This window comes from Sturnira hondurensis, unplaced genomic scaffold (genome assembly GCF_014824575.4).
Source record: "Sturnira hondurensis isolate 20B ecotype Veracruz unplaced genomic scaffold, ASM1482457v3 Scaffold0008761, whole genome shotgun sequence".
In the NCBI taxonomy this organism is placed as follows: Eukaryota; Metazoa; Chordata; class Mammalia; order Chiroptera; family Phyllostomidae; genus Sturnira; species Sturnira hondurensis.
This window is the reverse complement of record NW_028081392.1, coordinates 3,587,089-3,614,263: the sequence shown is the minus strand read 5'-3', so window position 1 is coordinate 3,614,263 and position 27,175 is coordinate 3,587,089. Positions and strand designations below refer to the sequence as shown.

The following is a 27,175-nucleotide window of genomic DNA, read 5'->3' as shown; positions in this document are numbered from 1 at the left end:
CCGCCTCGTGTTCCGCCTCCGTATTTACGAATCTGCACACTGCCCGACTCCTTCCAGTTCATGCCTCTCCCACCACATTCATTGGCTGTACCTCTCAGGTCCACCCATTGGCCAAAACACAGCCCCTTTCTGACCCCGCCTCTCAATATAGGGATATCTCCTCCCCCCAACTCGAGGATTGCTTTAGGCTATGGTTGAGCGCCTGAGTCCAGATAATGAGAAACAGCCTCATTCATTTAAATTCTCAGTGATCTAAAAGATTTGGATCCTAAACCTAAAAAAGATGTATTTCGTCTCTTTCAACGTCTTCCAGCTTATTTAATCTTTCCAAATCGGTAGACCTAGTTGGTTTCTTTTAAGCTGTTAGTCTGGCAATCTACAGGGCACTCCAACTGCGGGGTCCTCACTGTCTTCTCCGCTGTCTCCGTCTCAGTTGCGAGAGGACCCGGCGCCGAATCACTGACAGGCCCAGGTGTCGGGGTGAGTGTGAGGGGCGGGGAGTCTGCGGTCTGGGGACAGCTCGAAAACTGGGGAGTAGGCTGAGTATCCTGGACTGCGGGATCGTCTCCCGTGCTGTAGGTCGGGACTGTGCCTCCCTCCAGGCCTTCTGGGCTTTCTTGACAGTGGGGCCGGAAGGGAGCGGTGCACCTGCAGCCCTGTGTTCTCAGACCGGAGAGGTTCGAGCTCATTGGGGTCCCTCTCCGTTCTCTGGCACGAAAAGAAGGTCTTGTCACCCACAGTGAGCTGGAGTACCGGAGACTTGGACCTCAGCGCCGGGCTTCTTCTTTGGAGAACAAAACCCTTGACTGACCTGAGCGCACATCCTGTTATATTAGAGGGTGGCGCCTGGATGAGCCTGATGTGGGGAATACAGTGAGAAGGGTGTTGCAGTTCGGAAGAAAGATGACAGGAATTCAAATTGAGGAGGTGGCAGTGAGTATGGAAAAGTGATGAGCAGCGTAGCTAGTTGGACTTGGTAGATTTGGATTGAACCTGAAGTCGAAGCGTATAACCTACATGATTAAAAAGGTGGTCCAGGCGCACCCGGCTAGCTCAGTCGCTACAGCATGAGACTCTTAAGAAGGTGGTGCCACTGTAAAATTAGGAGCCCTCACATGAGGAGGAATTTTGTGGAACTTAGGATACACCGAGTCTGAAATAGGGGTGTAGGTGAAGACGGTAGAAAGATAAAAAGAAAAAAGCATGGGAATTGAACGAGAAGGAAACTTTCAAGGTGAGAACCAAAACAGAAGTTTCGTATAGTAGGGTTTTGTTGGGGGAATGTTATCAGGGACATGAAATGCTGCAAGGGTCAAAGTAGTAAATTGGAGTCGGAGAATAGGTTGTTGGGTTTGATAATTAGGAAGTCATTGGGCCATTTGACAGAACTGCTTTAGCAAATTCAGTTACCGAAAGGAGAGACAGCAAGTGTAAACTTAATCCTTCTTCATTTGGAGCATGAAGCAAAATATTATTGAGGATGGCAAGGTTCCTAAAAAGTATGAGGTTTGTTTGTTTTTAGGAATACAAGACACACTATGTTTTGGCGCAGAAAGCAAGATTCACAATTACAAGTGGAAGGATTAGTTTTGGAAAGAAAGGACACTTTCATTTGAAAGCATAGAAACAATGAAGAAATGAGGTGAATGAAGAATTGCTCAAAACTTACATATCTTTAGTGGGAAAACTCTTTGCAATAAGACTAACTTTTCATATTGAATCTTAGGATTTTACAGTGTTTCTAAATATTCTACTGGAGTTCCCTGCAGACTAGATACTTTTTAGTTGGTCAGTAGTATCTTAACTCGAGGGTATCAAATGGTATTTGTAAAGAAGAGGAATTCTCTCTCCATCTACAAATTACCTTCCTACCTATTACACAGAGAAAATAAAAGCCATCATCTTCCTGCAACCAAATAATCAAACTGTCTTCCCATTTGTTTAAAGAGGAAAAAGTATCCCTTCTCCTAATGTAAAACAAATCCTTTCACCTGGTTGAACAATACCATCCATCCTCTCCTGCTTCCAGGATCATCTTCTTTTCTTTTCTTTTTTTTTTCAGTATTCTCTGAATAACATCAGCCTTTCACCCTCTGCTCAAACATTTTTGGAACATTTAAAAATATTCTTCATTAACTTTATAAATTTCACCCATTTATTTTCCTCTCTTTTTATTTCCTTCACAGCCAGAGTTCTTGAATGTATCATCTACTGTCCTTATCTCTATTTTCCCCACTTCTTGCCATTTGCTTCTCAGCCCACTGCTGTATATCTAGTTTCCAGCATTCCATTGAACTATCACTGAAACTGGTTTTAGTAAAATCATCAATGTCCTCTGTGTGTTAAAATCATATATTCTCAGTAGAGACAACAATTGCCTCTTGTAAAGCAAAATAAAATCAAATGCTTTATGTATAAAGCACAGATACATTTACAGTACTTAGAGAGATACACATATATTCCATGGTATTGAGATTTTCTAGGGAAGGGGTATGCTAGAAGAAAAGTCTGAAAAGGCACCTCTAGCAGGTAATAATGAAAAGAAAGTTGAGGAACACCGTTAAATAAACACATTTTAACTTCTTTTAGCTTGAACTAGTTGTACCATTTAAAACGTTTAATACTCCACCCTGGCTAGTGTAGCCAGTGGAATGAGCGAGGGCCTGCGAACCAATGGATCACAGTTGGATTCCCAGTCAGGGCACATTGCCTGGGTTGCAGGCCAGTTCCCAGCCGAGAATGCATGAGAGACAACCATATATTGATGTTTCTCTCCCTCTCTCCTTTCCTTCCCTCCCCCCTCTAACGATGAATGAATAAAAGTGTCTTTAAAGTAACTGGGAGAGCCCTGGCTGGTATAGCTCAGTGGATTGAGCACGGGCCTTCGAACCGCATGATTGCGGGTCGATTCCCAGTCAGGGCACATGCCTGGGTTGCAGGCCAGTTCCCAGCGGGGGACTCACAAGAGGCAACCATACATTGATATTTCTCTCTTTCTCTCCTTCCTGTCCCCTCTAAAGATAAATAAATAAAATCTAAAAAAAATAAAGTAACTGGGAGAATTCTGTTTTCTTTTTTTTCCTTTTCTTGTCATATTTTATTGATTATACCATTACAGTTGTTCTATTCCCCCCTTCATTCCCCTCCACCCAGCACACCCCCTCCCTCACCATTCCCCCCTTTAGTTTATGATCACATGTCTGAAGTTCTTTAGATTCTATATTTCCCCTACTATTCTTGCCCTCCCCCTATCTATTTTTTACCTACTGTCTATGCTACTTTCTGTACCTTCTCCCCCCTTCTCCTCCTCCCACTCCCCTGTTGCTAACCCTCCATGTGTTCTTCATTTCTGTGGTTCCGCTCCTGATCTAGCTGTCCTCTTGGTTTGCTTTTGTTTTAGGTGTGATTGTTAATAACTGTGAGTTTGCTGTCCTTTCACTGTTCATCTTTTTATCTTCTTTTTCTTAGCTAAGTCCCTTTAACATTTCATATAATAAGGGCTTGGTGATAATGAACTCCTTGAACTTGACCTTATCTGAGAGGCACTTTATCTGTCCTTCCATTCTAAATGAAAGCTTTGCTGGATAAAGCAATCTTGGATGTAGGTCTTTGGATTTCATGACTTGGAATATTTCTTTCCAGCCCGTTCTTGCCTGTAAGGTCTCTTGAGAAGTCCGCTGACAGAGACGATAACTCTAAGCGACCAGGAAATAGCTAACCTCTCAGATGCACAGTTCAAAACACTGGTGATCAGGATGCTCACAGAACTGGTTGATTATAGTCACAAATTAGAGGAATATATGAAAGCTAAACTAATTGAAATGAAGGGAAATGCACAGGAAACCAATAGTGATGGAAAGGAAACTGGGACTCAAATCAATGGAATGGACCAGAAGGAAGAACAAAACATCCAACCAGAAAAGAATGAAGAAACAAGAATTCAAAAAAATGAGGAGAGGCTTAGGAACCTCCAGGACATCTTTAAAGTTCCAACATCTGAATTATGGGGGTACTAGAAAGGGAAAAGAAACAGCCAAGAGTGGAAAACTTATTTGAACAAATAATAAAGGAGAACTTCCCCAGTCTGGCAAAGGAAATCCAGGAAGCTCAGAGAGTCCCAAAGAAGTTGGACCCAAGAAGGAACACACCAAGGCACATCATCATTACATTAGCCAAGATTAAAATGAAGGAGAGAATCCTAGAAGCAGCAAGAAATAAGGGGACAGTCACCTACAAAGGAGTTCCCATCAGAATTCTGTTTTCTGACTCAAAAGTCACTAAGAACAAAAAGATAGTTGTGGTGGTGATGAGTGTGTAGCTTTCCCAGTAAGTTTATTAAAATAATAAAGTAATTGTAGCTACTAAAGGTTAAGTAGCTAAAGAAATAGGCTGCATGTGGTATTTATTTGTTACATGCATTAGGCCCTTGGTCATAATATGAATAGAAGAAATGAGCTCTCTTTTCCTGTAATAGAAGTTTAAGATGGGTTTTAAAGTTAAGCACTGATGAAAGCTACAACTGTTATGCTTTCATCTCAGCGCTAAAGATAACAACAATAAATCCAGATGGCCAGTTTAACTTACTGTAGTCTTCTGAGACCTTAACTGCTGCCAATGAAAACAACTTTGGTGGAAACTTTTCCTGGAAAGAATTTTTCACCAGCTTAAAAAGCTAAGTCGGAATCTGGCTTCTAAAAATAAAGAAACTATGAAGTCTCTTGTTTCAAGAAAAGTAGCTCTTTTAGGGTGTATTGTGGCAGTGGAATACCACAGATAATGTGGGAACTATTATTCTATAAGTTGAATGGTCAAAGAAGGGAGCATATGCCACCTCTTTTAAATATAATTCCTGCTCTAAATAATTTATTAGAACACATTTTGGCTTCTAACTAAACAAGAAATATCCCCTTTAACTCTTCCTCTTAGTTATGAGCTCCAACAGCACATTTGCTTCCCAGTTCAACATACTAACCACTAACTACATATAATTTAAATTAATTAAAATTGAAACCAGTGCATCGGTTGCATTAGCCACATTTCAGGTGTTCAAGAGCCACATGTAATTAGTGGCAACTATATGGGACAGCACAGATAGAGGACATGTCTATCACTGCACCTCATCTGAAGTGCGCAGATCTGGGTCTCATTGAGTTTACTACAGTGTTCTGCTTTAAACCACATTGTATTTCAGATGATTTTATTTTAAGAAAAGGTATCATAATACAGATTTAGTTGCAGATCTTATTGCTGGATATCCTGTTTCATCTAGGAAAAAAGTATCAGCAGAAGTTATAAAGTCAGTTAAAGTCATTAGGTTGATACAAGTTTCTGTGTTCCAGTGGCAATATTTTAAACCCAAATAGAAATAAAAGGCTGACCCAAAGCTAACCTACTAAACAAAACATCTGACAAGATAAAGTAGTACAGGTTTTAGATACCATTTTTTATTAATTTTATTGTATTTTTTTCATTACCATTTAGACCCCTTATACCTCCTTTTCCCCCATAATCACCACACTGTTGTCCATGTGTCCTTTTTCCTTTTTGCTCAATCCCTCCACCCCCCAGCCTCCCCTCCTTAGCTGTCATCCTGCTCTCTATCTATGAGTCTGTCTCTGTTTTCCTTATTAGTTCAGTTTGTTCATTAGATTCCATGTATGAGTGAGATCATATGATATTCATCTTTCTCTGACTGGCTTATTTCACTTAGCATAATGTTTTCCAGGCCCATCCATACTGTCTCAAAGCGTAAAATTTTCTTCTTTTTTACCAGGTTTCAGACACTAATCTGAAAAAGTTTAATAGGTCCAAAGCCTGAGGTATCATAGTTTATTGCTGCCAACTCATGATGATTGGCTAACAGAGATGGCTTTGAACAAAGAAACATTTTATTATTTCTAATAAACAGGAACTCTAATCTATTAACAGTATTCATAACTTTATTAATATAGTAATTACTAAAACACACCTTAATAATTAGTATTATTTACTTGGTAACTATTGAACATAGGCCAAATAGGAAAATCGTCACCAGATGGTCTTTAAATGTCAGCTGCTCCCATAAAATAAATGACTTCCTCTAAAGAGAACTAGTCAAGTTCTCATTTTTTCTCTATAAACAAAACTGAATGAATTCATTTATGGAAAGTCTTACTTTTCTCTTTGAAATTTATCTTCATGTGTAGAAACTATCTTCATAATTTTCAAATTCTCTTTTCTTAGACTACATTTATCATACAGTACTATAATTTTAAATGAATGGACCACTATACTAAACACCTGATATTGATGTTATCCATGTAAAAGAAAGGAAAAAGTTAAGGTAATTGAACTTTTCTCAGCGTCCTTCATATTTCCATATGGACTTTTTTATCTGAAGCATAACTAACCCTCAGAAAAGTATACAACTCATATCATAAAGTCCAAATTTTGTGAATTTTTGAATTATCACAAAATGATCACAACTTGTAACCATCTAGATCAAGAAATAAAACATTACCAGCATCTTAGAAAACCACCCTAGGCTCTTCTCAGTTACTACCCTCACTTTGCTCCATAAAATAAACCATTTGATTTTTCAAACATAGATTAGTTTTACCTATTCTAGAACTTCATATAAATAAAACTACACTGTGTGTATTATTTTGTGTCTGTTACTCAGTGTTGTAGAGTTTTACCGTATTTGTTTCATATATCAATAGTTTTATTTCATTGCTATTATTTCATTTTATAATACACTACAGTTTATTTTTCCTTTGTACTATTGATAAGCATTTGACTTGTTGCAGGTTTTCACTATTAAAAATGTATGTTTTTGGTACACATTTGTATACATCTCTGTTTAATCCAACTGGTAATGGGTTTATGTGTCACAAGGTATTAAGAATACTTTTTTAAAATTAAGATATAATTCATATACCATAAGGTTCACCATTTTAAAGTGTATAATTTTGTAGTTTTTAGTATATTCACCAAGTAGTATAACTATCATCTCTGTATCCAGCAGATTTTATCACCTTAAAAAAGAAATGCCAAGCCCATGACCAGTAACTCCCTGTTCCTCCCCTCTACCCAGCCCCTGGCAGGTACTAATCTACTTTCAATCTCTATGGATTTGCCTATTCTAGACACTTCGTATAAATGTGTTCATACAATAAGGGAGCTTTTCTGTTTGGCTTCTTCCCCTCAGTATGATGTTTTCAAACATATTAGCATTTCATTCCTTTTTACAGTTGAATAATATTCTATTGTTTGTCTATTTATTATTTATCTATTCATCAGTTGACAAACATTTGGCTCTTAGGAATAATGCTGCTAGAAAACATGGGTGGACATGTTTACATCTTGATGTATACCTAGCAGTAGAATTTCTCAGTCATAAGTCCAGGTTATGTTTTTTCTGTTGTTTCTTGTGATTTTGTTGTCATATCTGAGAAACATTGTCTTATCAGAGTCATGAAGACTTATGCATATGGTTTTTTTGAAAAATTTTATAGTTTTACTTATTATATTTAGGCCTTTGATACATTTTGTGTTAATTTTTATATATTGTGAGGTAGAAGTCCAGCTTCATTCTTCGCATATGGAAGTCGAGTTGTCACAGCATCATTTGCTGAAAAGACTATTCTCTCTCCCAGTGAACGTCTTTGGCACTGCTGTCAACAATTAGTTTACCATATATGTAAGGGTTAATTTCAGATTAATCTCTATTTGTGCCGGTACCACATAGTACATTTATAGTAAGTTTTGAAATCAGGAAATATGAATCCTCCAAATTTGTTCTTCTTTTTAAAGATTGTTTTAGCTCTTCTTGGTCTCTTTCATTTCCTTATGAATGTTAGGATCAGCCTGTCAGTTCCCACAAAAAAGGCAGGCATTTTAATAAGGATTGCATTGAATCTGTAGATTAGTTTGGGGAGTATTGCCATCTTTGTTAAGATGCTATTGTTATATTACATTACAGTCCATAAATGTGAAATATCTTTCCATTGTTTAGGTCTTTTTAATTTCTTTCAACAATGTTGTAGAATATTCAGTGTACAAGCCTTGCACTTCTTTTGTTAAATTTAATCCTAAATATTTTTTAAACTTTTTAAAAAATTTTTATTGATATATCTTTAGAGGGGAAGGGAAGGAGAGAGAGAGAAATATCAACATATGGTTGCCTCTCATGCATCCCCTGCCGGGAACTGGCCTAAAACCCAGGCATATGCCCTGACTGGGAATCGAACCACAGTCCTGTGGTTCGCAGGCCCATGCTCAATCCACTGAGCTACACCAGCCAGTGCTGTTACTACTAAATATTTTGATCTCTTTGTTGCTCTTACAGAATTTCCTCAATTTTATTTTTAGATTATTCATTGCTGATATATAGCAGCACAAGTGATTTTTAATATTAATTTTGTATCTTATAACCTTGCTGAACTCACTTATTAGCTCTAATTGTGTGTGTGTGTGTGTGTGTGTTAGTTTTACTTCTTTTCCCATTGCCTTTGTTTCATTTTCTTGCTTAATTGCCCTGGCTAGAACCCATAGTACAATGTTGATTAGAAGTGGTAAGAGTGAACATTATTGTTTGTTCTTGATACTAAGGGAAAAGCTCTTGATCTTTAACCATTAAATACAATGTTAGCTCTGGAATTTTATAGATGCTTTTTATGAAGTTGAGCAAGTTTCTTTCTAGTCCTACTTTGTTAAGTGTTTTTATCATAAAAGAGTGTTGGATTTTGCCAAATGATTTTCTGTACCTTTTGAAATTATTATATTTTTATCTTTTATTTTGTGAATACTACATATTATATTAATTTTCATTATGTTGAACCAACTGTGCATTCTTGGTATAAATCCCACATGGTCAGGGATATTGCTGGATTCAGCTGCTAGTATTTTGTTCAGAAATTTTCTTTGTATATTCTTAAATGATAATGGTCTGTATTTGCCTATATTGCCTTTTCTGGTTTTGGTGTCAGGATGATACAAGGATACTTTTGATGTATACTAAATTTAAACTTTTTTCCTCCCAGAAAATGATCCACAGTCTATTTCTCATAAATTGTTCCGGCGACATATTTCTAGAGAAGCACTGGAAGAGTGTTGTGAGCCAGTCTGTCTGTGATTATTTCTTTGAAGCTCAAGAGAAAGCTGCTGATGTTGAAAATGTACCGCCTGTCATTTCAACACCTCACCACTACCTCATCAGTATCTACAGGGATAAGCTCTTCTTTGTGTCTGTCATACAGACTGAAGTGCCACCTCTCTTTGTAATTGAGTTCCTACATCGAGTTGCTGACACATTTCAGGTTGGTTGTTCATCCAATCTTTTGAACTTAAATTACCCAAGTTAGTTGGAGGAGGAACACATTATATTTTCAAGTACCCAGGTTTTAATGTGTTGTCTGTCCTGCTGTATATCTCTCTTCTTTTCAAGTAAGCGTTAAGTTCATAAACCCCTTTATGTAGGGCGCACATATGTAGCTACTGCACACAAAGCTGCTTCATTCACTGTTTCAGGAAAAAGAGCAATCTCATGGGCACTGAAGCCTTATTTTTTTACATTTATCACAAATGATAATGACACAGATGGTGTCATTACTAAACAGTGCTTTCCACATACAGTTCTCTGAATGGTCCCAAGATTTGTATTGGTCATGAAGTCTTCTAGTATTCACATTTTATTATTTTCTCTTGTTTTGATAATGTGCCAAATAACTTAAAACTAATCTGTGTGTTTTAGGGTACCCAATCAGAACAAAGGAAGTTTATAGTTCATTAATGTTTCAGTGTATTTTCTGGCGTAATATGTAGTAGGAATTCAATTCAATCTAAAAAAATAAAGAAAATGTTAAGGGATAGTGTATAAAATTATTGAGGGTTTTTTCCCTGTGTTTTACATTCATTGATATGCAACTGTAAGTTTAGCCTTCAGAACAAAAAGTATTTATCAAGCCTTTCTTTATTCTTTCCATTGTGCAACGTTATATACATTTTGTTAGGACTACTTTGGTGAGTGTTCAGAGGCTGCAATTAAGGACAATGTGGTCATAGTGTATGAGCTCTTGGAAGAAATGTTAGACAATGGATTTCCACTGGCTACTGAATCTAACATTTTGAAAGAACTGATTAAACCACCAACAATTCTACGCTCTGTCGTCAACTCTATTACAGGTAAGGAGAAAACATACTTTATTAGGAATTGAGTGGCTAAAACTTTGTGAACAACTCAACACCATTTCTTATTATCTGGCAGATTCTTAACATAGTCCAGTTTGGCCACAATTAAAGTTAGTGATAATTTAAAAATGGATGTATATTTCTTTTCATGGAAAGAGGCTAGGTCTTAAATAATAAAGAACTTTTTGATAATTACTCTTTTTATAGGTTTCTCTACAAGACCACAATAACATTGTTACTATTATTTAACACTAAATAATAAGACTGAATAAACGATCCCAGTTAATCCTAAAGTAGCCAGTATCATGATGGGTGTTAACTAAACTTATTGTGGTAATCATTTTGCAATAGAAACATAAATCACTATATTGTATACCTTAAACTTATACAATGTTATGTGTCAATTATAACTCAGTAAAACTGAGAAAAAAATAAATAGTATTGTGAAACTGGCATTATGCTGCTACCCTGAAATTACTAGAGTATAGAAAATTTAAGGCTGTCCACCACAGAGTACATACTGTCTCCTCTAAGTCTTTGTTTTCTACATGCAAGAGATGTATTAAAAAAAGAGATAGGAGGCCCTGGCTGGCGTAGCTCAGAGGATTGAGCGCGGGCTTGCGAACCAGGCGATCGCGGTTCGATTCCCAGTCAGGGCACATACCTGGGTTGCAGGCCGGTTCCTTGCAGGCCTACTACCAGCAGGGGAAGCACAAAAGGCAACCATACATTGATGTTTCTCTCCCTTTCTACTTCCCCTCTAAAAATAAATAAATAAATAAAATCTTTTTTTAAAAAAATAAAATTCCTCTTTAAAAAAAAAAAAGAGATAGGAAATTAGTCTAGTTGAGAGAACTCATGCATTGTGGGCCTTGTACTTGTGATATAAGCTTCCAGTTTTGGTTTAACTCTTCAGTTGAACTAGAAATTGGGTACACCAGGTGATAATATTCTTTTGAAAATATTAGGCCTTCTAGAGAAAGATTTCAATGAAATGTTATATGCCATTCCAGCTATACCATCCACCACTGTGAATGCCTCTCCAAGTGTACTGATCTAAAAAAAAAAAAAAAGGTGAAAAATGATCATTCCATAGCTTTTATTTATCCTTGGTACAAGACTGAGTGTCAGGAAAAGTTCAAGGAAGATGAGATGGAGTGTCTGTGCTTTTTCCTAAAACTTACACTGGAAAAAGATGGGAGGTTGGAAAAAAATTAAAATACATAAATAACAGTGTAAGATTTTCAAAATCAATTTCACACTTTATAGGTGGTATAGTCACACTGAAAAGGTGTTGTTATGGTTAAGCACATACTACTTTTGAATTGTAAATTGACCAAAATGTTAACTATTTCATAGTTCAAGAATATATGTTTAGGACAACTGATTTATTTTCAGACCTATGTCAATTTACCAGGAAATTTACCAGATACCGAATGGTAGCCACATTGTAGCCAGATCAGTGTGTGACCTTAAAATGGAAAAAGTCCAGAGTATGTTCTTCGTTCCAGTTACTCCACTGAGGCCTGCTTGGCAGCATCTCATGTAGAATCTAAGCTAGAATACCAAAGGACCTAGTTATCACTCTGTATTCTCAGTGGAGGCATTTTATCGGCAGAAGGTTTTGAAACAACCAGCCTCTTTTTTCATCAGTGGCAGCAGGATGAGATTCTATTGTTGAGCCACTGGAATTAGGTTAGGTTACTGTTAACACACAGGAAGCCAAAGATAAGTAAATGAATTTAACCTGGTTTGGCAGATAGAGAACCACATGGCCTATTTCTGTCTTCTAGAAATTTGACCATGTCAGTATGGATATGTCTCCCAACGATTCTGGAAAGCATCCACAACTTAAATGAAGAAAGGCCCAAACATTAAAGAAGCAGCTAAAGCATTCACTTATTTTTTCAGTTAATAGTTTTTCTGATGACCATTTTATGCATTAGCTTTGCTTTCTCCTTTTTCCGTTTCTAGGCAGTAGTAACGTTGGGGACACACTCCCCACTGGGCAGCTATCCAACATCCCATGGCGCCGGGCGGGGGTAAAGTACACAAATAATGAAGCCTATTTTGATGTCGTTGAAGAAATAGATGCAATTATAGATAAATCAGGTAACTGTGTGCATGTGGTCTTATTTGGGAAAAACCAGTTTGGCTGACATAAGCTGAATGGAAAATTGAAATCCCTTGACAGTGTGGTGTCAGTGGAAAGGCATTAGCTTTGTAATGGTTTAAAAATCTGTTGATTTTTCCCAGGCATTGTATGTAATTTTCACAATCACTAGTTGAGATCAGCCAAATCTTTGTAAATCAGATCTTATGTTGTCTTACATTTCGCCAATTATTACCCTGTACACCTCTCCCTCTTGCCATCTATTTATTCTAACATTTATTGTATACCTACCACACAGAGTGGTACTGCTACTGCTTTCTGTGCAGTACTTCAAGTATAGACCCCAGTCAGAACAACAGTACTCTACTGGAATCATTAAAAAAGTTTGTAAACTTTCTAGTCCAATCCTCACATTTTATACATAAAGAAACTGAAGTTCAGAAGGGTTCAGTAACCTACCCAAGGTAACATAGTTGGTGTGAGTTATTGATTATAGCCAGTATCTTTTCTTCAGTGAGTGCCCTTTTCATTATTAAAATTCCACTGTACAGAATAATAGCTATATTATTACAGAATAATGGCTGTTTCTTAAAAGTTAACAGGTAGCTTAGTCCATTTCATGAGAAATTTGCCTTATTTTAAAATTCAGTTAAAGATATTTTTAACTTCATATCCAGCAGTCTTACTAGGTTGACTCTATAGAGATATAAACTGGTTAGGGTTTCTTTAGAATTATCATATTCCACCCTGGGTTCAGTACACAGGCCATGGCACTCAGTGAAGAAGCTGAGTGTAATGGATCTCTGTCCACTGACCTGTTAATAGATGTGCAAAGCTTCAGTAGGTCTGACACCCAGGAGGTGTCTCCATTACTTCAGATACAGTGATAGCTCTAGTAAAGACGCAGATTCCAGTGATACTATCGTCCTTTTTCTTTCTTTAGGATCTACAGTCTTTGCAGAAATTCAGGGGGTCATTGACGCTTGCATTAAGTTATCCGGAATGCCTGACCTTTCCCTTTCTTTCATGGTAGGTTTTGTTCTGTCATGTAGCTTCTTACATGCCTTGATGCACATGAAGTACTACATGAGAAGATAAATACTGAGATACTTTGGTATCTTAGATTGCAAAAGAGTATTTCAGGAATATTCCTAGCACAGCTTAGCAAGAGATTAGCTTACATGGTAAGCATAGCCTTTATGGAAAGGTTGAGACAGGTCTTTGCCTAGGTGTGGTAGAAGCAGCATCAGTGGCTGGGTGGCTTCTGCAAATCTGCAGTGTTAGTTTGACTGAGGGCACTGATCTTTTGCATCATTTTAGAGTCAGCATGACACACTACTAAGTACAATCAAGAGAACTGAGTTGTGATTCTCTCACTGCCACTAATTTGTCCTGACCTTGAGTTCTTTGAACCTCAGATTTTTCATCTATGAAATGGAAATGCTACTACTTTCATTTTCTACTTGTTATCAAAATTCAAGTGAAATAATATATATAAAATATTTGCTATAACTTGAAAGCATTTAATCTATGCTTATGATGTGGTCATAATAACAGACTCTTACATGACCACTTTACTTTTAGGGAGCATACTGATTTCTCGTAATATCTAAGTAGAGTTGCTGTGTGTATTATGCTGTATGAATATGGCTGTGTTTTGTTTTCCTCGCAGAACCCAAGGCTTCTAGATGATGTCAGCTTCCACCCCTGCATCCGGTTCAAACGTTGGGAATCTGAAAGAGTTTTGTCCTTTATTCCTCCAGATGGAAATTTCCGACTCATATCATATCGTGTCAGCTCACAAAAGTATGTTGATGCAGCAACCAGATACTGCCATCATATATCAATGCACTGGGTAGAACCGACTTTTCTGTTTCATTCTGACAGTTGAGTGCTTGAATTCATCATTGCTGCCTCTAGCCATGGTTCACCAGGAGCCCCAAGAAGAACTGGTGAAAATATGTGTCTAATCAATGTACCTTGAATCTAATAGAGTAAATGAGACTCAAGTAAAATATGTACCCGAGAGCAAGCATTTGGTACTATAAACTTGAGCAAAACAATGAACCTGGTCCATAATTCTACTATGATCTATAGACTTCATGGCTGACCGAAGGACACAAACCTACCTGTAGCCCCCCAGGACATTCCCCAACTAACTGGCTTCAAGTCACTCTTCTCTGCACTGAGGTTTAAATGAATGATTTAGTGTTATGGGTTGTAGCTGGTTCATTCCTTGAAAATATCCTAAGTTATTTAGGTATCATCAGGACAGGACTTGAAAGCAGAGACTCTAATTGTTTCTTGTCACCATGTAAGAACTGCTTTATTTAGTTTGCATAATTTTCAATTATCTGTGTACAGATCTTAATTCATTTATTTAAACAGGGGCTATTTGGCACAATTGTTTATAGTTAAGCTTCAGATTTCTATCTTGATTTGCATACTTACTTCTCAGAAGTGTCATTACTCCTAGTGGTAGACTCACCATGCCCCCACCCCTCATGTGCACTCCCAGTGCACATGCAGAACTTGTACTTCTAGGGTGATAGGGCTCTATGGTGAACCAAGAGGCAGGGTAGGATACTCTGGAATGAGGTTTCGAGGTCACCTCCTGAGCTGTCTCATATCAGTAATTATGTTTGTGCTTTTGTGTCTTTATCTTTTTAGTCTAGTGGCAATACCTGTGTATGTGAAACATAGCATCAGCTTTAAGGAGAACAGTTCTTGTGGCAGATTTGATATTACAATTGGACCAAAACAGAATATGGGGAAAACTATTGAAGGAATCACAGTGACAGTTCACATGCCAAAAGTTGTGCTGAATATGAACCTGACACCAACACAAGGCAGCTATACATTTGATCCAGTGACCAAGGTATAGCCAACTCAAATCAAGAGTGAGCACATGTGTCTGCAGTCTTTATTTTGTGATTTGGGGCAAGGGGTTGAGGGAAGGTTTCAGTGTCTTGGTTAAAACTGAGGTCCCTAACAAATCCTAGAGGGCATAACTGAGCTGTGTTTTTGCCATTGGCTGCGAAGGGATTACTGCACCTGCTGCAGAGGAGAAAAGAGACTCATTCTGTCTCCTTTCAGGGTATGTACACCTTTGCTCCTCCATTGATAATGCAGGACTCACTCCTTCTCTGATGAGGAAGAATTAATAAAAAAACTGTGTAGATATAAGGAGACATTATGGTCTATTGTTAAATCTTCTGTAGAAATTAATCATTAAGATCTTTCTCTTCCTTTTTTATTTAAAAGCATTGTTTTATACTTTTCCAAAGGGGGTGTTGGCTAGGAAAGCAGCTTCCTCACCATATACATGTGCCTCTAGCAGAAGGTTTTCAGAGAAACTATGAAAGATTATTTTCTCTCAGCCTACTCCTTGGGTCAAAAATATTCTTTTCATCAGCAGAGTCATTGAGCTGCCTTGTAAATGAAAAGACATACTTTTAAATAAAATCATAGAATGTTAAAAAATCATCTAATCCAGACCTGAGGATTCAAAGAACCTCCCCAAAGACCACACAGGATTGAGAAGTGAAGGGGGGCTTCAGACCCCTGGCCCTCCACCCCAGCCTCACTTTCTCATCTTTTATCGAGTTCCGTACCAAAGATTTCACTTGAACAAAGGGTGCCATAGCTAAAAGTTTAAACATGCCAATTTAGGTCAGTCTTCTCATTTTACAGAAAAATAAACTGAGGCTCAGACAAAAACAGTGAAGGTGCAATAGTGGAGAAAACATTTGAATCCATAGCCTTAGGTCCAAATTTCAGCCTTGTCACTAAGTAGCTGAGCCTTAATTTCCTCATTTGTAAAGAAAAGAAGGCAAAGTCTACCTCACGAGCTTCTCTGGTAGTGCCAGCACAGTGCTATAACTATATCCAAAAGTAAATGTTCAACTAATACTGGTTTTCTACTGACTCTCCATTCAAAGCCACAGAACTGATTAGTGGTCAACTCAGTGAAGATCCCAGGTTTCTTGTTTCTAAGACACTGCTTTATTTTGTACAAAAGTTTATGATGTCTCTTTTAACCTTATCTTTGAACATTTTATTAGATGGTTCAGGTTGTTTTTTCTTTTTCGTATCTTTTTAAGGTACTGACATGGGATGTGGGAAAAATTACTCCACAAAAGCTTCCAAGTCTTAAAGGACTCGTAAATTTACAGTCCGGAGCACCCAAGCCAGAGGAGAATCCGAGCCTCAACATACAGTTCAAGATCCAGCAGCTTGCTATTTCAGGTGAGGATAAACTTGACTTCTGTTATAGGGCAATAGAGTCTTTCTGAGGTCAGCTATTGAATACGTGGAGCTTAGAAAGCTAATATTCCCTCTGTAGAAAGAGCAACAGCTCCAGTTTGGCCTTCACCCTGCTGTGGGGCCGGCCTCTCAGGTACAGGGATTTTAGAAAGTACCTATTTCACACAGCTTCCCTTCACCCCAACGCTGATTCAAACCCCAGAGGAGTCATTCATTCAGAAGGTGTAATTACCCTTAAGACATCCCTTGCCCACAAGAAAATCCGAACTAAAATCATACCCCACAAATGCTATAATTTGTGAATGCTAGAAGGGACAGTGTTTCCAAGTGGTGTAAGGGACACTGGTTAAGGTCAGATTTACTGTGTAGTGCTGTGTTAAACAAACATTGCATTGGTTGGCGTGACCAGGATAATAATATATTCCTTTCCTTGCCTATTCTTTTTGACACAGGCTTAAAAGTAAACCGCTTGGACATGTATGGGGAGAAATATAAGCCATTTAAAGGAGTCAAATATGTCACAAAAGCTGGAAAATTCCAAGTGAGGACATAAGAGGCCAAAATTTCTCGAGATCTGTTTGTTTTCTAAGTGTTATAGTTTATTACTATTAGGTACCAAGTGGGTGGGAATACTTATAGTCATTCTAGTTAAGGCGTTTGTTTGGAGCTACACACCGCTAACAAAGTTGCTTAGTAATCGATGTAGGGTTCTTAAGGCGCTTTAAGCTAAGGGAACTTTTGAATAACTTAGCTTATTTTGTATCTTTTCAATTAGAAGATTTTGGAGGTGATTTCCTCCACAGGGTGGGCACCAGCTGGAGGTTGCACATTGTAACAGCCAAGACAGAAGGTTACAGTCATAATCTCTAAAACAAGTGACTTGATCTCAGCCAGCAGCTGTCTTAATCTCTGATGTGATGTGTCAAGTGCAGCCAAATATCACACCTGATCTTAGCCATCCCAAATCAGCATCTGTCCCAACAGGAAATTCCTCCACCCCAAGAAGTTTACAAGAAAACTGCCTCTTCAAGTGTTTGCCTTATTTAGCTTTTCACATGTGCCATTAAGCAAGCACTGTAGCAAAAGCCACTTCCACATGGCCCTGGCAGGGAGCGCTGCTGCTCCATGCTCCATTCTTACTGTACTCGGTATAGTATTTTTTATAAATAAGATTTTTATGTAAAGTTCAGATTTTGATTTACAGGGACCTTGCTGCAATAAGTACCATCTCAGTTTTGCACCATTGGTTCGGCTGTTAGCACAGGAAAAATCATTTGTATCAAAGGGGCAAATGCTTTATTAAGGTAATAGAAAGGAACACTACCACTTTTAGGAAGTTATTGCAAGCACAGCTGTTTGAGATTTTAAATAAATTAAAATACTAACATAAGTGAACCTTTGCCATCTCCATATTTTATAAAGCTTATCCAACACCAATTAAACCATAGATAGCCTAAAGGCCTCATGCTGTATAGTTCAGCAAAAGGAAGAAAATATGCCTGCCTCACTATCATCTTTTATCTTTTTTGTTGGGGTTTTTTTTTTTACTTTTTAAATTGAATTTATTGGGGTGACATTGTTTAATAAAATTATGTAGGTTTCGGGTGTACAATTCTGTAACACATCATGTGTATGTTGTCTATGTGTCCATCACCATTTACCCCTCTACCCTCTTGTATCTCCCCCACCCTCCTTTCCCTCTGGAATCACCGTACTGTTTCCTGCATCTATACATTGTTACTCTGAAGGGCTTGAATTTGCCTATATCCTTTGTCTTCAAGAGGAACTCCCTTTCCATATTGTGTGCTTCTCAAAACTATACTCAATAGATTCCTCCCCTAAAATTGTTGTTGTAATTGTCACTGGAGTACTTAAATGTCTCTACTGTACTGACAAGGTATGCAGAAGTGTACATTGTTGTGAGCCAGGAACAAATGGCTCAGTAACATTGATGAAACCGTGTGGTCATCCTGGTTCGTTGTCAGTTTAGTTGTATTTCACTCAGCTTCATTGGCTGAGAAGTTCTGGCCCTGTTATTTAGTCTTATTGGACATGAAGAATGAGGAAAAAGCTAAAAGTTAAGATACAAGTGCTTGTTCATGTTTCCTTCTTGTCTTATTTATGCTCTTAGGTTTCTTCTCCTTATGACTCCATTCTTTTCATTCTTCTCAGCTTTTAACTCCCTTCCCCCTATGTTAAAGATAGGCTTCTCACTCCACCCATTCTGCTGTCAAGAACTAGTGGTTGGTGCTGGTATAGGGAGCCCAATATACAGCAGCATTCTGGCCTGTGCCTGCCCAGGGCACCCTGCCTGCCTTTCATCTAATAGGAAAGGTTACTTTTTGCAACTTTGAAATTTCTAGGGTAACCAGTATGAGCTCGCATCTAAAATCAAGATGTTGCCAAATATTTATTCCCTTTGCTTAAGGTTGGTTACTCGATTCAACTGCTTTTTATTGTTAATGTTTTACAAAAGAACAGTCAGTACATTTGCTTTTCTTTCTGCCGAATCCCTAATCAGCATCTGTGCCCAGACTGTCCAATCTTCTTTCTGTGCAATCTTCAGTTTTATATACAAGCAGATTATATGCCAAGAGTCCCATGCCTCTGGCAATTTCTGCTAAAACTTTCAAGTATACTATTTCCTTTTACAATTAAATTATTTATTGATTTGATTAAACCCACTAAATCCTTTCTCTAGCTCTGGCTATACTGTCAATAAAAAAAAATGAAAGCAACAAGTTGATTTTTTAGCATGACTGGTGATTGAGCGTTCTCAAATAGGCATGCCTGTGGCAGAGCAAGCACAACGTGATCAGATTTTGTTCTGTGTTATCGTACAAGCTGTGAGGTTGCTACCAAGGACTTCCGAGTGCTCCTGTCTGGACCTCCATATGTTAACAGTCATGTATACATCCTCTAACCATCACCCTTTTGGCCACACACTGATCAAAGCTTCCTCTCCCTACCACCACTTACTAGTAACAAAGATCATTAATACTTTGGAGTATTAGAATATTTTTCAAGCACAGAATTCTAGCTAATCCCAGGATAGCCCTGTTTTCTGAATTCTTAAAGGAGTGTATCTCAAGAGCAAGTGAAGTAGATGCTTATTTTCTGCATATGGAAGTCACCATCATTTTATTGAAAGGGACTTCATGTGATGGTTTATTCCTTAAGTGGTGCTAGAGAAGAGCCCTTGGAAGATGTTTGTCATATTGTCCTCAGAGTTATCTGATTTGAGACAGTGACAAATCTAACACAGCAGGAAAGGCAGCACCAGTGAACACAGGGTGAACTGCAAAAATGAGACCATGAATACTGCTCACATATTGCTGAACTAATTCAGTCACTTTGGACATTTCCCTTTAACTCAAGCAGGCTGGACTCTGGCTCCCTACTTGGTAACTTTTCTAAGTTAAAGCAACACTAACTATATATAGTCTTTTCATGGTGTTTACCCCTCCCACACCTAGAAAATCAGGCAAAAACAGTGATGTCCCAGCCGTACTCCAAGAATTTGCTCCTGGTCTCTTAGTGCTTCCAACAACAGAATATGCCTCATAGCCCTGGTAGAACCCTGAAGCCCTCTTGTTCTGTACTGGGATTTGGAACATAACAAACAGACCCGCACATGTTACAGCTTCAGCTTCTTCGGGGATAGCAACAGTCTCTGTGAACAGCTAGAACCATCTAAAATGATGACAAACTACTTCAACCAGAGGATAATCCAAGTCACTTGGCTGCTCTCCTGTTAACCTTCGTCACTTTTCCACTGTCTGGCATGTAATTCCCAAAATTATCCTTTATTACACAGATCTTTGTCACATAAGCACAGCGCTGGTTTCTACTGGTACAACTTTGGATTAAATAAAGAGCTGGTTTCCAGATCTGGAGGATTAGTTTCATTGGCAATTTTTTAAAACAAAGGAGAAACCTGATCTAAAAGTTTCTGCTAAAATAATATACCCATCATTTAAGGCATTATTTATACAAATGCACTTTATTATTTTAAACAGAACAAAAGAAGAGGCAGAAAATACTTGCATATAATAAATCCTAGCTTATAAATGTAGTTTGTTAGTGGTGATGTCGCTATTCATCATTCAGGGATTTTTTTTTTAATTTGCTTCACTGGGTCTTGGGCACTGATATCAGAGAAAGCACATCAGCATGAAGTGTAAGCCGGTGCCTCAAAACACTGGAAGAACTTGAAGAGCAAACATGATTTTTCTTATTTCCTCGATCTTTAGTAAAACAAAAGGTGATCTTTGGCATAGATTCATACTTTAAAGGCATTAATATTTCATTTATATCAGGTAAGCAACTATACAGATATGCTGAGGGCCTTGAAAATCATCAGTTAAAAGAAAATAAAGGAAGCCTGAGTGTACAGTACCAACTTAAGACAAGTTTTACACATTTCATGTTGGGATCAAACACACGTTAGAGGTGGGAAGGAAGGACATTTGGGCAAGGGTCCTTACGCTTTTACTCATCCAGTTCTGGCTTTGGGAAGAAATACAGTTCCGTGTGCTGGGGAATGCTTAGAGAGCAGTGATGAGTGCAAAAAAGGAGAAACTCTTCTCTCTCATTTTGCTAATAGGAAACTTGTGGTGATAATTAAAGTAGAACTAGGGAGGGAGGGTTGTGTGTTGTTGAGGGAGGTAGGAATTACTGAGGCCTATTCCCGTTGATTCATCCCCAACAGTGCCAGCATTCCAGTCCACAGGACCACTGTCCCTGGGTAGAGAGTGTCCTGCAGACAGGGCTGTCTTTCCATTAAACACTAGTGCAGGGCAAGCACCAATTCTTAGGACTGAATTTCAAAAGGATACACAGGACCTTTCAAAATTACAAATGAACAAACACATATCTTTTAAAATCTTGTTTAGGAAGGGTGTGGGGCAAGAATATAAAAACCAGGATAGGAGACATGATTTGGTTAAAAAGTAAATGCAGCATTTCAGCTCAGAAAGAATAAGAGTTAAGAATGAATGATAAGGCCTCAGCACAGACCTCTGCAGGCAGTGACAAAGCATGAATCTCCTGGGAATGACCCTGCTGAGCCAAAGGGCAAGGCCACACCCAGGCAACTCTGCCTCTCCAGGGACAGAGAGCACCAAGACACACAGTGTGTTCGTGGGATGGCTGCCTTGGCAGGCTGAGGCAGGATATGGGACGAGAAGTTTCCCTCGCACAGATGTTGCTCAGGGACACAGTAAAGACAGAACCATGTGATTCTGTCATTGGATTTTACACGGTAGGAAACGGATTAAGCTGTGGGGGAGGGGGAGGGTGTGAATCTAGGATGCACAAACTAGGTCTCCCCAGAGGCCAACTTCCCCTACAGCAGCGAAGCTCACTTCTGAAAAGATCCCAGGTAGCAGGGCCAGGGAAGACAGGCATGGTCAGCAGCAACATGGACAGCTCAAAACAAGTTTTGGAGGCACAGTGATTCCTTAACTGACTTGCCTGGGCCCTGTGTCTTAGGAGCCTGGTGGGGAGAGCGGGGAGCAGTGGGGGAGAGAAGGACGCAGAGAGGGACCTGTCCCCTAGGGAACCAGGACAGAGCAGGGTGTCTGGCTAGTGTTCACTCGGATTCTGAGCTTATGTGAAGTCCATGGGCTAGAAACCCAGTCTGCCTATTTGGAGACTGTGCAGGAGCATAACTGTGTTTGAGAATAGACACTTTCAGAGTGTTCATGGTAAGAGTATAAATGTTTCCTAATGTGAAGAGGCCCCATTCCTTTCTGTTATATCCAGCCAGGATGTGGCTTTCAAACCCCCAGCAATTCTGGGTGGCTCCTGGAACTCAATAACTTTCATTCTGTTTAGCAGGGGCTTCTGTGCCAGCCAGGTTCCATCAGGTGCCTACTGGTACCAGGGAGTCTTTCTAACCCAGCGCAGTGTAAATCCAGCATCTGTTCGGATTTTGATCGAAGCTGCTTCTGCTTCTCGGACAGTCTCCTTCACAGACTGCATGAGGTTCTGGGCATTGTGAACCAGCATCTCTGTAGCCTGCAAGGAAAGAGGAGCTCTCCATTACTCAGTTCCTGACCAGCAGCCCTGCCTCCCAAACCAGCAGTTTCCCTTCCCTGCACCTGGTACCCGCCCCGCCCTTGTCACATCACTGGTGGTTGAGCTCAGTCACCAAAGAAACCCAAACTGGCCCATCACTGATTGTATACTGTATCCCCAAAAGGCCTCTAGTGGATACTCTTTCCTGATCTTTAGAAAGCGGCTGGCTCTGGCTCTTGCTGTCCCCTCTACCTGAAATGCTCTTCTTCCAGGTCTCCCCCAGCTCACCCTTCAGCTTCCTCGGGTCTTCACTCATCTGTCGCCCGGGTGAGGCTTTCCCTGCTCACTTCATTTTAAACCACCTTCTCAACTCTCAACACTCCTCACCCTCCAATCCTTTCTTCGTTTTCCTCCACAGAACCCATTATCACTAACTGATGCACTACATGTTTTACCTCAGTTGTTTTATCTAAAAGTTAGGTCCCAAGAAGGCAGAGATCTGTGTTGGTTGTGTTCACAGTTGCACTTCTGTGCTAGAACAGTGCCTGGCACATAAGAGGTATTTCATAAATGTTTAATTAATGAATGAAAAAATAATTAAATGAACAAACCAACTACCTTACAAATCCATGAACATCTAGTGAAGTAAATCTTCTAAACACACAAAGTCACGGGACTGGGACCACACAAGTACTCTCCCGTAACAAGTCAGAGAACTTATCACTCCATTGGCCCAGTAATTCTTTTTTTGCTTTTTTAATTCTTAACTATTTTTGAGCCACAGAACCTACAATATAGTGAAAAATACTCACCTGTGCAAAATTTCTGCATGCAATTTCACAGGGTTCATGGGCTCAGAGAGGCAAGACTATGGGCTAGAATTCCTGAAAGTTGGCACTAAGGCCTGGATAAGTTCAGAGACTTGCCAACCACACTCACACGATAGTCAGAATGAGGATCAAAACCTCTGACTTGCAGTCCTGTGATTTCTGCATTCTACTACACTGTCCGTTTCTATCTTTTTTTATTGGAATACTTAATAGAACAGAGCAGATATTCCCAAGATACATTTTTGTTGGTTAACTAACTAAATGATAAGGTCTGAAACTTTGAGGCTTACCCTTTCTTCCCTGTTTTCCCCACTTCCTTTGCTTGGGGCAGAAAAGGTCACAAGACAGGAAACAGACCAGTGCCCACACCCTGCCCAGAATACACGGAAGTAAGTTAGGAGTGAAGATCCAGTTCCATGGTTTGGGAGAAGAGAGAGTTGGGGCGAGAGCTGTTGGATCAAACACGGTACGGAAGCAGCATTACCATTACCTGCCTCCTCTAACGCGTTCCTAGCCTCTGTCTCCTGGCCTACAGATCAGATTTTTCTCCAAAATTATCTGTGAGTTCCCCAAGTGGAGAGATTGTGTCTATTTTTTTAAACTACCCTATACAGGGCCTAATTCAGTGCCACACACATACCCATTGTATGATGAGCTTGCCTGGGCAGTTCAACAAAATAGGAGCTCCCTGCCATGAGAAGAAATTGGGAATCTGGCTCACAGCAGAGCCTACCAGAGGTAAGGAACGGGAAAGGTGCTCAATAAAGGCTTTCTGAGAGACCTGGGCCACATTTCCAGGAGGCAGGGAGAGAAGACAAACTCCAAGAAGTGGTTGCCAAGGCATCACTTAGGGGAACCTCCCACCATCCTTATTCCAGTCTCTGTTAAAGAGGAACACCTCCTTTGAGTTGTCATTTCAGCCTCAGCATAGGTTCCCGGAAAGCCTACACACCAGACACCCTCCTGAGGTAGTTACCACTCAGAGAGCTAGGAAGCAGAAATCCTGTCCAGCCAAAAAACTACAGTGGGGCAAGAGTAAGCAGGCACTGGAGGCCTCAAGAGCCAATCCTATTGCAGGTGGGAAAGAACTGAGCAAAGTGCTCACTGTTACTAATTCAGACACCCAACCTCCCTCGACCTCAATGTCCCACCTATAAAACGACAAAAGTTGCACAAGAGCTTTCCTTTCCCTCCCAAATGTTTGACGCATCTCTGCAGCCCAGATGCCCCTCCAAGAGACTGAAGATCCATCCCACACACTGAATACTCAGTTCACAGCACAGCTTCCCAGAAGCTGAACGGAATCACTATACAGTGGCACAGAAGCTGTTGGCAAAAACCAGAAGCAGCGGGCACGTACCTGCTCAGACTCCTCGTCACTGATGTTGGTCCGGCCCAGCATGGTGGCCTTCACTGTGGACAGGATTTTGAGCTGGGTGCTTATGGTTGGGATTCGTTCACAAACCTAAAAAGACATTTTAACTTAGTCTTTTTCTTGCCTGCAAGTTGCTGGAGGGCAAAACTTATCCCCCTCAGTATTCTCAGTGGCCAGTATACAGAAAGCACTGGATAAATTAGCAACAGGACTCCACTTGTTTTCCTCTAAGGATTAATAGAGTCCCTTTGCACAGAAAGGGAAGCAAGAAAATTCCTTCACTTGATTAGGAAATAAACTTTCCTGTATCTGCCTTTCCCAAACACCCACATGTATTTCTCTTTCTGCTACTTCTTCCCACTCTGAAGTGCCTCCTCCTTGCTCTCCACTTTTCTCTTTCCTGCTCTTCTTCCCACATCCCCCACCCTGACTCCGATAAACACACACACACACACACTCACTCACTCATTCACTCTCCTCAGTACCTGTAAGAGGTTCGTTCTAATCCGCTTGTCTGTGCACTGCTTGGCAACCTCCTTGGCCAACCGAGTGACCTCATCTGAGGCCTTGGCGATGTCCTTGGCACACTGAATCAATGCCCGCTTGGTACCACTGCCCCCTCTTACCAGTCGAGACATCTCAGCCATCAGCAGAGCCATGCGCTTGGCTGCTGCGATGATGTCATTGCCCTAGAAAGAGGCAAACACACAGCGTGAGCTCAGACCACAGTCTGACCAAGTGAGGGAAGGACGTAGAAGCACAGAGGAGAGAAAAGGAGCCTGCTGCTCCAGCAGCCTCTGGAAGGAGGAAAAGAGGATAAAGAGACGGTTTCTGAGTGACAAGGACAGCACCAGAGAAACAGACCGAGAGAAGAGAGAGCCAGGGCACTCACCCTAGCACTTGTGAGAGAGAGTGGAACACAGAGAGAGAGAGAGAGACTGAAAAAGGAAGAACTGGATATTAGTCCAACAGGGCAGCATGTGCGCCCCAGGCAGAGCACTAAACAAGCACTTCAGCATCTCCAGGTTAATCAGGTCAACAAAATGGGGTTGGGCCACACAGCTGGTTAAACAGGCATTTTCCTTTCTGTAGGGAAAGCAGCAGAGCTGGCCTGAGGGGAAAAACAAAGAGAAGCCACTCCAGATGCTGAAGTCAGACCCTGCGTTCTTGTTACAAATACCTGCCAAGCACTGTCTCTGCTAAACTAGAATTTAAAATCCAAGTAACCATAACTGGCTTTGATTAAAAAAATAGACGTATTTTGTGACAGACTGCTCCTTACCCTCCCTCAACTGCCTCTTATTTGTCCTACCAGCCTGAGGGAACATATTATTTTAATTTTTCACCTTTAAAAAGACCAAGAATCAACTCTTCCATCCCCTCAAATAAGTGGCTTCGATTAAAGAAACCTTCGGCTGAGAGGATGCCGAGGGAGGCATCTGGAAAATAGAAATCATGAGTCGAACTGCAAATGGAACCCCACTCCACCTAGCAGCACATTATCTTAGCTTTGGCGTTTTGGTTCATTTAAACCTTCATGGGTCGATACAGAATGCACAAGTAATTTACTTTATGCCCTCAAAAAGCTCTCTTTTGGCTGGTAACAACCAAAATATAACAATTGCATCATTCAAAATACCCCAAAGGCCAGGCTGTACTCATTTTTCCCCTCAAGCTTCTCGATTTCCCTGCGATGCAGTGACTCACACAAACCATGCCGCTGCGGGCGCTGTGCGCACGACCTCCACAGGCACCATGAGTGGCTGATGGTTTATGCTAGAAGGCGTGTACCAGCCCAGACGGTATCTGAGGCCAGAGAGAGCACAGGTATGTGAAGAAGTCATGAGAATGGGAGGATGTTAGACAAGGCCCTCTGGGCCCACCTCTTCCAGCGCAGACCTGGGATCATTCTAAGACATCATGACCTTGGTTAGAAGACAGTGTAGTGCCAGGATTAGTTATTACCCATTACTCTTCAAACCCCTTCTCCTTGCAACATGCCACCTTCCAGGGGAAAAAGTGATCATCCCCACGCCTACCCCACCCCAAACTAGCAATGGTTCGGCCTCCAAGGCCAAGGCTGTGCGGCTGCCTGTCCTGCAGCCTGAGCTCTCTCTGTTCCCCATTCCCGCCCCTCCCACTGAAATGTGGACCCACAGTTAATGGCACCCCTTTCCCTGTGGGTTCCCATTAAGGCTGCCATCAGCCACTCAGCCAAGTGCAGGGCAGCAAGCAGCCCCCCTCAGAGAGCCTGCATATGGAGCTACTTCTCACCGTGATCAACTCTGCTGAGGCATCAGTGCATCAGTGAGAGGTCAGTGGGAGGAGGGGGGAATATGCCAAACTCAGTGGTCAGGCCAGGTGACCTCTTAATGGTCTATAGTGGTTCCTGACCTGCGA

General features: G+C 40.3%; 2 protein-coding genes across 7 annotated transcripts in view; one reads left to right on the top strand and one right to left on the bottom strand.

Moving 5' to 3' along the window:
* Positions 1–165: 165 nt before the first annotated feature.
* Positions 166–18,034, top strand: AP3M1 (adaptor related protein complex 3 subunit mu 1). Of its 5 annotated transcripts, XM_037055962.1 has the most exons (10): positions 185–480; positions 7,007–7,085; positions 9,024–9,299; positions 9,993–10,164; positions 12,145–12,282; positions 13,227–13,312; positions 13,956–14,089; positions 14,954–15,161; positions 16,387–16,531; positions 17,002–18,034. In XM_037055962.1, the coding sequence occupies exons 3-10, from the start codon at positions 9,027–9,029 to the stop codon at positions 17,100–17,102; spliced, it is 1,257 nt and encodes a 418-aa protein (XP_036911857.1). In that variant the 5' UTR covers positions 185–480; positions 7,007–7,085; positions 9,024–9,026; the 3' UTR covers positions 17,103–18,034. The 5 variants fall into 5 exon arrangements, with proteins under 5 accessions (XP_036911856.1, XP_036911857.1, XP_036911861.1 ...); XM_037055961.1 differs by lacking the exon at positions 7,007–7,085 and having other exon boundaries at positions 166–480; XM_037055966.1 differs by lacking the exon at positions 7,007–7,085 and having other exon boundaries at positions 185–432.
* Positions 18,035–20,524: 2,490 nt separating this feature from the next.
* VCL (vinculin) overlaps positions 20,525–27,175 on the bottom strand; it is a 106,677-nt gene continuing 100,026 nt past the window's right edge. For both annotated transcript variants that reach the window (XM_037055960.1, XM_037055959.1), the window contains 3 exons: positions 25,261–25,464; positions 24,761–24,865; positions 20,525–22,570 (listed from right to left, as the gene is read on the bottom strand). In XM_037055960.1, coding sequence (XP_036911855.1) covers positions 22,424–22,570; positions 24,761–24,865; positions 25,261–25,464 — 456 coding nt within the window. In that variant the 3' untranslated portion in view covers positions 20,525–22,423. The remainder of the gene's footprint in view (positions 22,571–24,760; positions 24,866–25,260; positions 25,465–27,175) is intronic.

What these genes read in the sequence shown, in the direction of transcription:
- AP3M1 (XM_037055961.1), top strand. Translation starts at nt 9,027, where the DNA reads ATGATCCACAGTCTATTTCTCATAAATTGTTCCGGCGACATATTTCTA. An exon ending in TGCAATTATAGATAAATCAG is followed by an intron (nt 12,283 to 13,226) that starts GTAACTGTGTGC and finishes TTCTTTCTTTAG; the next exon opens with GATCTACAGTCTTTGCAGAA. An exon ending in TATCGTGTCAGCTCACAAAA is followed by an intron (nt 14,090 to 14,953) that starts GTATGTTGATGC and finishes TTATCTTTTTAG; the next exon opens with TCTAGTGGCAATACCTGTGT.